We start from the raw sequence: 9816 nt of genomic DNA, 5'->3' as shown, positions 1-9816 counted from the left end.
GACTAAGGAAGGCATATAGAGTTGAACCCATAATCACACAAACTAGACCAAAATCTAAAGCATGTTTCATGTCCTCTTCGCCCCACATGCACTTAATTCAAGCCACACATAGCTTCCCTTCCTAACCTCAAAAACAAAACAACAATTATGATTGACATCTAAAATTCAAAAGTTAATTATTGACATAGGAAGAAAAAGCAAAGACATTTACTTTTTTTTTTTGGAGGGGGGGGGGGACGGCGGGCGGGGGGCGCACCCCTCCCCCTTCCAATATAAGGTACATTATCTCATTGCTTCTTAGCCCAATATCACGAATGAGGCTATCCACACAAACCATGGTCGAATATGCCCAACAAAAGTTAGTGTCGCCTTGGTCCATCAAGGATGTCATAAGACTTCCTCAATCCACCATGTTCAAATTCAAGAAGTTTGGGACTAATGTGGACTCATTTTGTCTTGTATTGCGATTATCTTGAATTTTATTTTTTGATGTAAATCTCGTTCAAACATATTCAGGCCAAAATTCTATCCCCGATGCCTTACGGCTTTGCCTTATCCCCAGATGATGCGTGACCGAATCGTGGAAGACTTGTGACCTAATAGTGTGACCTCTGTGGGTTTGGGTTGCACCAGGCCTGCCTTCTGGCAGCACGAGAGAAGGTGAGAGATCCCAAACTTTGTTTCGTGACTCTATAACATAATTCAACTTGCCCGCATACTCCAAACTTCCCAAGTTTCGCCATTGTTGTACATTTGCATATGGCATGGGATGTTTTATTCCCTCCAAAATCTATAGCCAATCGACCAAGTTGATAATCGTGGCTTGATATTCCTAACGTTTTTCAAATACAACTATATTTTTACAAAGTGTTATGACGAAGAATTTGGATCCGGATGTGATGTCACACGTAATCATAAAGTTATAGTTTGAACTAACTACACTAATTGTCAAATCCCTACTTATTAGTAATCACCTAATCACGGTTGGTCTTAAAATTAGACCTTCCAATCAAAATGGTCCATGAAATAGAAAGTCCATCAATTTAGTCTCCGAAATGGCTTCAGCAAACTTTTGAATCAGTGAATTTTTATTAGAACTAAAAGATTTCGTCCTCTTGCTTGAATATTAAGGCGTAATTTGTAGTTCGTTCATTTCTTGATTGGTTGGTTTTTCTGTTGCAGTAGTTTTGGATACTATACAATTTAGAAAATTAACTGTAGGTTTGAATGATTGAGGTGGAAAACACTTGCAACCCCCATGTATTTTCGATTGAAGATCACTTTTACAATAAATCATTCGAATTAGAGGTCTTTTAGTAATGTATCCAATAAATCAACTTTGTAGGTACCAAGTAGGATATTCATGATAAATTGTTGATTTTGACATATTTGGATGATTAAACGATCATCGATTTGGATGATTTGTTATAGGAATGATTTTCAAATAAAAACTAATAGATTGGACAGTTCTGATTATGAAATTTTTATTTTCCATGTTTCGAATACGTTATTTACAAGTGGAGAAATGAGATCCTCTCCCCAAGAGGGATGCAAGCATTATCCTTATCCAAACCTAATAACACCCGTAAGAAAACGAAAAGATTGACTAAATTAGCAAATAAAATCCAGCTTTAAGTATTCCTTAGGGAATGACTGACATCTATAGAATAAGTAAAATTACATGTAGACAGTTGTGCATAAAATCAGGCAATAAATTTTTCATACTGACATAGAACTCGTGAGCGATCGAACAATGATGCAATAATGTGCATCATTGTTCAGAATTCGGAGAATAATGATTACTGGATGGTGGTGTAGGTGGGTGTAGATGTGGCATTTGTCACCGCAATTTATTTTAAGTAGACGAAGGTGGCGTTGGCCAAATATAAGTTGCGTTGTAGTTTAATTATTAAGTTAATTTCTTATTAGGTGGTAACCATCATCGCCTAGTAAGGGTGGTGAGCAAATTCAGACTCGAGTTACTTGGACCCATTTACGAAAATTTTGAGTCTCTTAATTATATAGCTTCTAACTTTCCTCGGAATCATCAAAATGTATAGCTTTTAGAGAAAATATTGCTTAATAAATTGGATTTTCGTTTGATGTTTCTTTAAATTTGATATCATTCTGAGACGACCTTGGATTAATGAAAGTTATGTTAATCCAATTGTACATATTGGTGCTCTTGCTTTACTATCATGGCTAATTTGAAGTTCCTTTAATTTCTTGGTTGGTTGGTTTGTTTGTTCTGTTAATTTTCGTGAGTTTAACATCTTATCATTTTTAACGTGAATTTCTGATGCTCCTGATGCGACTTGATACTTTTATTTCTGCTTCAGAATTAGTTTTATTGTTTTAAACAGAAAATTTATGATCCCACTTCCCCCCATTTATATTAGTGTAGAAAAATATTTATTTTCTCAAGGATGCTTCAGTTACGTCAACTGTTTTGCAGACGAGGTTCTCGAATTCAAGTGTTCTGCAGTTGGCCAGTTACATCTCGTGTTTTGCAGACGAGGTTCTGGAATTCAAACCGTTAAACTAACAGATGAACGTAATGTTTAACATTCCCGTAATCGTCACATTGAAAGTAGATGAAACTGTATCATCTGCAGAGAAAACAAGGCGAAAGTTCCTTTTACTTTTTTGAGTTGGGGTGGAGGATGTGGGAGGGGGAAGTTGAGAGAGATCTCTCAGTTAAAAAACTTGAAAATTAAGCTGCATCTTAGGTAAATGCATTCGAGTTCGAAAACCGCTAATAAGTCTAGTTTGCTTCAACTGCAGGACAGTGTTGAGTACACATTGTTGCTCCATGATAGGTGTTTCACAACCTCTATGGTACTTATCGACGCTTTCACAGTTGGAGTGGCTGGTGATGCTACATCCCAACCTGTGAGTTGAAGACATGTTTCTAAAGATCTAGCGCAGCCATGGGTAGAGGAAGCACCTTGAATCTTTGGAACATCGTCAGGACCTGGCGGGCGTTTCACAACATGAGAATTTTGAAGGTCGTATGCAGCTGAAATAGTTTTCCGAATTAGGTTCTTATGAGAATAGTTATCTAAAAATTCGTAAGAACACGTCCGTCGGAAAATGTACAAATGACCTGCTCAATTCACGGGCCAAGAAAAAGATGTCGAAGAAGATTATATGGGATCAGACATGAAAAAAACCATAGAAATAAATGGCAATACAAGATCAATACAAAAGCGGAGTTTGATTTCTTCTTGAAAAGGTATTTGTATTTTCAATTGCGATGGGATGAGTCTTTAAATAAAAAAAATATAATCATTAACATCAACGTATATTGTCTCCTACTTAGACTAATACATCCAACAGAAATTACTATATCCTCTCTGTCGGAAAATGTACAAATGACCTCCTCAACACTGTACATAAAACATGAAGATTGTACCTATTTTAAACCAAATTAGCAAACTAGATAATGTGGTTGTAGATGATTGGATTATTAATTAAGTGTCGATTAACGTGTTTGTTCCTTATTGGTGACACATTATTTGGTTTGTAATTTGGTTTAAAAAATTTGGTCTCCTTAGTATTACTCTTTTGGTTATATGAAATGCATTCTAATTCGTATATAAATTATCAACCACGATTGTGAAGCAGTTTCTTTTGCCTTCGTCTTTTGCCACCGAATATGTTAACCAGGTCGAAAGATGCAACCCAAAGAATGCAAGTTCTTGGTCACAAAATCAGAAATCGGAGAAAATATTAGATATAATCGGTTGTATACAAGTCAAAATCAGAGTGAGCGAAATTAATACATCTGTTGTATACAATAAGGAAGGTTTTCTCGATAAGCGGACTGTAACTTCGAAAGGTTGTATCGAGATAAATTCTAGTAGGACCAGTACTGAGAGGATTGCCTGCAGAGAAAAGGGAGAGCAACATCCACACTGCACCCACCCCCCCCCCCCCCCCCCCCCCACCAACATTAAATTTCAAATCTTGTCTAACCTAAACACTTGGGTTGGATGTAACACAACAGCAACTTGATATATGCCCAATACCTAATTTCAGAACAATTTATATGTCAAATCCCTTTCAAGATAGTTAATGGCATATAATATGACAAGTTTGGTGTGTATCCAGTACCCCAATCCACAACAGTACAATTTGTACCCACCAAAATGGTGTCAAGATCTCTCAGAAACAGAAGTTTCTCGCTCCAAAAATTCAATGAAAATAAAGGTAAAGTGTCCTCCAAACTTAACGACATAAATCACAGCTAGCTTCAGAGATAAGAGAACATGTACACATCAGTATGAGTTGGAGTTTTAATGGTGGTTTTAGGTTCTCACAAATCTTGTCACTTTATAATGTAAAACTTTAGTTGGATTGTCTAACCGGGTCACTGATATGGCATTCACAAAGAACGACACCCGTTCAATGCACGTATCTGGGGCTCGTTGGTATTCTAATACCAACTGGTCTTTTCTTTTGTGAGAGTGACATGATCAATTATGTAATTAGACTACTCTATTGAAGTTTTCCTCCATTACCGGATACTGAATCTTGAAAACAAACCGTGACATTTCTTGACAACAAATCTAAATGATCAAAAGCTTTTACATTATTGAACTATAATTAAGATTATAAGCTCCAATAATTGATACATCATGAGATATCCTAAATAAATAATTAATATTAAACAAATCTATAAATCTTTAACGTAGTAATACAAATTGTGATGATACAAAATCATATAAACTTCAGCCAAATACAGTATATCATAAATTAATAATGTAACCAAAACCTCAGCCTGAGTTTATTTCAGTTCACCCTGCACAACAACAATCTGATCGGCAATGCCAACGATCGCTTCTTCATTCTTCTGTTGTTCTATGTTGTGTCCCTCTTAAATACGTCCTACAATACATCGTATTCATTTTCGTATTCATTTCTAACCATCCTTACAATACCGTAATTCCATCATTGTTTATACCGCGGGAGTTGGAATCAAGGAGGTTCTCTAGTGATCTGGTTTTTCTGCTCCGATCCCTGCCTGCTTCTTTCAATAACTCAGCCAACCTTCTTTTCTCATCATCCACGTCGGGATTTGCTGTCCCAAGTTTCTCTTCCCTCATCTCAACAACGTACTCCAAGATTTCGATGGCATCCTCCAACCTGGGTTAATGATCACAACAATAATCAGAACAACATCAGAGAATCAACACATATACTAAAAAAATCTATCTTCCGAAAGAGCAACAAATCACAAAATTTCTACAGCTTATTAAGTTTTTATTTTTTTATGTTTAATCGTCAAAACAACGGTCTTGTCAGGCTTTCAGTGCAAGAAAAGAACAGAAAGTAGAACATGTGAAATAGGGAATATAAAAAAGTCACAACCAATTGAGCATTTGCAATGAGCACCAGGTGAAGAACGAAAGCTTGCTTAATGAAAATTGAACATGACACATTGATACTAGTCGAAGGACCAACATAAAGATAAGAGCGTACCTTCCAGTTGCATCATAAGTGCCAGCAAGATTGCTATACACCCCGAGTGTGTCAGGGTGGTACGGTCCGCACTCATGTTCCAAAATAGTCCTGGCTTCTTCGAAGCATTCTTGAGCCTCATTTATGGAATAACGTTGCACGCAAGCAAGCCCTATTTGGTTAAGAACAATCCCGAAAAAAGCAGTTTTCTTTTCTCCAGTTGCACGGAGCTTTGAAATGGCACTCTTGAAGGAGTCATAAGATTCAGAATAACTCCCCAGCATGTAGTACATGACACCCATTTGGGCTTCAATCCCGGCTATGTTGCTCTGTTGACCAGGGGCATCATTGTATATCTTTAATGCCTTCTGTAGCAACTTGACCGCCTGCTCAAGGTCATTCATCGATTCATAGATAGCAGAAACATCTGTGAGACCACTTGCCATCTCCTCAGGGGGGACTCCATGCATGGGCTTTTCATAAATTCGAAGGGCATTCTCACAATATGATTTTGACTCTCGAATTTTCCCAGTCCTGTTATACAAATCAGCCAAGCGGATGAAGACTGAACCAACAGCTGGATGATTCTCTCCTTTGGTGGTCTTGAACACAGTGAGTGCCTTCTGATAAGCAAAAGCAGCTTCATCATACCGAGACAAGGACAAGTATGTGTCTCCAATGCTGCAATCAACAGAAGCCACCTCCACTTCCTGGCCATTTGCCACCATGGCCATGCTGGCTAACACAAGGTGCTCGAGAGCAGCTTCGTGATCACCCTTCGTTTCACATATAAGACCCATTAATCTCCTATCTGCAGCCTCTTCCAGAGAAGATGGGGAACCATTCTCTTTATGACTGTCGAGAGCCATCTGGCAAAGCCTCTGAGCTTCATCAAATTGCAATGCTTGGACATGAGCTTCAGCCAAATACCGACAAGTCTCACCAACTCTTACATCTGTTTCTCCCAAAACTTGTTTCTGGATTTCCAATCCAGTTGAGTAATGCATAATTGAATTCTCAAGTTGGCCCAGCATAGCATAAGTATCACCCAACTGCATATGACCAGCAAATTTAGCAAGGGCATGATTTTGGCCTTCCTCAATAGCTGAAAGCTCAATTGAATGTTCGAGAACAGGAATTGCCTCATGATACTGGCCTAAGTTACAGTAAATTGCTGCCGTGACGTGAAGGCACATTACCAGCTCTAAACAAGGTTTCCCATTTGCAAATAATTCAAATGATTTTCCAGCTCGAAGAGCTAATTCAAGAGCTTTCTGGGGATTATCCCCTGAGGAAATCAAATCTCTTGCTTGCTTAAGCAAAAATGGCCCAAGATCGGGATTATTTAACCCTGATTCAGCCAAATCCTCAGTTCCGTTCTGCAACTTTGACCCTGCCACAGATGAATTCCTGCCTTTCTTCACGGAAGTGGGTCCCAGATGCTGTTTTTGGAAATTTTTATTGCTAGGAATTGGAGGTTTGTCAGGACTTCTTCCCTTCACAACTGATTTTGATGAAGTTTCAGTCTCGACCTGCAATTGAGCAACTTTCTTTGAGTTCCCAGAAGAAACGGATTTTGCACTTGCAGATTTAACCATCTTTCCTGATTTTCTATCTGAGGACAAACCTTTCTTAGAACTTGAATCACTACGAGAATCATACGCTGGCTTTTCTAGTACTTCCTCTTCCATTATCTCCACCTCTCTCATCTCTCCTCCAACAAGATGGCGTAACTCTGAATCAATCCTAGACTCATCACCATCCGATCGAAAACTACGCCTTGAAGGTGACTGATCAGAACTCTGCATATCACACACATTCTCATAAAGCTGCTCAATTGAGGTGTCAACCACCCCATCAACTGGACGGTCATGTCCTCTACTCCGGGGGCTTTGCTGATTCAGAGTACTCTTTGGGGATCCATTCAGAGCTGTATTTTCCTTACTTGGCGTGGAATTTTCATGTGATTCATTTACCACCTCATCAACAATTCCAGGCATCGCTATGTACCCGAATCAACAAAACCTCTACACCAAATAAATTATCTGCAACAGATGTTTCATACGGAATAGGTAAAAAGAAAAACAAGACACGACCGTCACAAACGGATCTCAATAAATCAAGCAGAAGATTTTAGCAGAATTCCAAATGCATACAACATACTGCACATATTGAAAAAATATTGAACAAAAAGAAAATGCATCAGCAACATCATAAAATTCATTTCGGGCATTTTAGCAATCTGCTTTTGAAACTTTGTGTGTTTGTCAATAAACCTAACGAGCAAATATCAAACAATAACCACAATATACTTTAAAACATCATAAAATTCATGTTTCGGCATTTTAGCAATTCCCTTTTGAACTTTGTATGTTTCCCAACAAACCAAATAACAAGTAAAAACAACAAAAAATGAAAAACTTAGATTTACCCATCAAAGGTAACAATGAGAAATAACTAAAACACAAAATGCCCTCATCAGATCTTTCCAACAAAAAAAAAGAAAAAAGAAGAAGAATCCAATCAACCCGCGTAAATGCAATATTACATACAAAACTCATATCACCACTGGAACATGCCAAAGATTAAAACCAATCAAATCAACTACTTTTCATATTATTGTTGATTAACATGAACCCATCAACGATAAAGAATGGTTCTTTGCAGCTAACCTCTCAAATTAATAAAACAGAAAGAAGACCAAAAAATGGAATATAAATAATGGGTTGTTTATTGAGCTGCAAATACAATACGCAGAAAGAAGAAATGGGAAAAATCCATACCTGAACAACCAATCGACCATGTCAAAAGGGCAGCAAATGGATTGAGCTATCTGGGTCTCAATAAAAATGCAATATATACATACACACACATATATACGAGGTAATGGGGAAAAAATGTCGAATATTTTATCTTTTTATGGTGGGGGTTGGTTGGGATGAAGACGACAGGGTGGGAGGCGAAATGGGGAAATGACTAAAGAAACAAAAGATGAAATCTTTTTGAGGAAAAAAAAAAAAGGAAATTAACTGGGGGAAATGGTTGCAGAGTTGGATTACCGAAGGGGGGAAGAGAGAAGGCGAGACTTCTTCCGCACCCGCGCGTCCTGCTGGAACTCCCGAAATGCCGATTTGTTTTGTTTTCTCTTACAGTCAATTAACCCTGAAACCGCCACGTGGCGCTCTGATAGCGGTTTGTTTCCTCTTACCGTCATGTTTTGGCTGTTTTTATTTTAACTTTATATTTTAGTTTTTGGGTGGGACGTAGGTTTTTTTATGGATAAAAGGTCATTAGTCTTGAAATTACTTTGCTTCTTCTCAACTTGATTATGAAGAGAATATTTTAGTATGTCAAGAACACAGTTTGATACATCAAGTGTTATAATATAAACGATTGAATTTTTATTAAAGTAGTTAACTACTTTGTATTATGACACTTAATTTACCGAACTGTATTTTCAGCACACTGAAAAATCTCTTATTCGTCAAGGTGATTGACATGTCGGCACAATAGGAGGAACCATTATAACTCTCCTAAATAGGAATACCACAATTATATCTATCGGACGATAATAAGTACCACCAAATTACGCTAAAACAGTCGTATGCCACGTTTATTGTATCAAAAAATTATGTATTAGACATCAATCAATACACACTGAGAGTTTAACAATTTGTCTAGGTTCATTTTTCTTTATGCCCAATGGTATGTGGACTCATTTGTGTGTATGTTAATCTCGAAACTAATATAAAAAATTGATTTAACATATATCGTATATTAATACATAACGTGTCTATGGTTAGTCAACAATAATGTTTTATGTAACTCCATCTAGATAGAAACTTGAAAAATTGCCTAGTGTGGTAGGTGGTGGGTTTCGCCTTATTGTTTGACATTAACTTGATTATGTGCTGAACGATTCACACTTTGGTTTGGACCATGATGGTCATGAATAGTGCATTGATGAAACACCAGTATAGCACATGAAGCAATAAATATACGGTGAGCATTGAGCAAGGCCATAGGTTTAAGTAGGCTTCACTTTATATTGGAGTCAACAATTTCGATTTGAAAATGCGAATGTAAATTTCTCAAAGCAAGGTTTTCTATAAATTTTATGTCACTTTATATTTTTTGTGTAATGTTTTATGATGTTGACACGATAATTGAAGTTAAATTGTGACATGGTAGAGAGTATAAAAATCTCATTTTAAAATAGTCTCTTTAGCATTTCTCTTTGGATTTTCAGTTGTGGGTGATGATAAACTTCAACTTCGTCCCCAGAGTTTGAATCTAAAAGATGGATTAGTCTACCATGTATTGTTGTAATGGAACACTAATATATTTGACGGT

At 37.2% G+C, this 9816-nt stretch overlaps 1 protein-coding gene across 1 annotated transcript; it reads right to left on the bottom strand.

Moving 5' to 3' along the window:
• Positions 1-4646: 4646 nt before the first annotated feature.
• LOC137712810 (protein KINESIN LIGHT CHAIN-RELATED 3) lies at positions 4647-8591 on the bottom strand. The gene is made up of 3 exons (XM_068451976.2): positions 8247-8591; positions 5485-7508; positions 4647-5148 (listed from the first exon to the last, which is right to left on the bottom strand). The coding sequence occupies exons 2-3, from the start codon at positions 7461-7463 to the stop codon at positions 4935-4937; spliced, it is 2193 nt and encodes a 730-aa protein (XP_068308077.2). The 5' UTR covers positions 7464-7508; positions 8247-8591; the 3' UTR covers positions 4647-4934.
• Positions 8592-9816: the final 1225 nt, after the last annotated feature.

The sequence above is a fragment of the Pyrus communis genome, chromosome 14 (genome assembly GCF_041283825.1).
Source record: "Pyrus communis isolate YQ-2024b chromosome 14, ASM4128382v1, whole genome shotgun sequence".
Lineage (NCBI taxonomy): Eukaryota > Viridiplantae > Streptophyta > Magnoliopsida > Rosales > Rosaceae > Pyrus > Pyrus communis.
Note: the sequence above shows the minus strand (reverse complement) of the source record. Positions and strands in the feature narration are given on the sequence as shown.

Coding starts and splice junctions, on each gene's coding strand:
- LOC137712810 (XM_068451976.2), bottom strand. CDS start 7,463: ATGCCTGGAATTGTTGATGAGGTGGTAAATGAATCACATGAAAATTCC. Junction 5,149..5,484: donor ACTTATGATGCAACTGGAAG/GTACGCTCTTAT, acceptor TCATTAACCCAG/GTTGGAGGATGCCATCGAAA.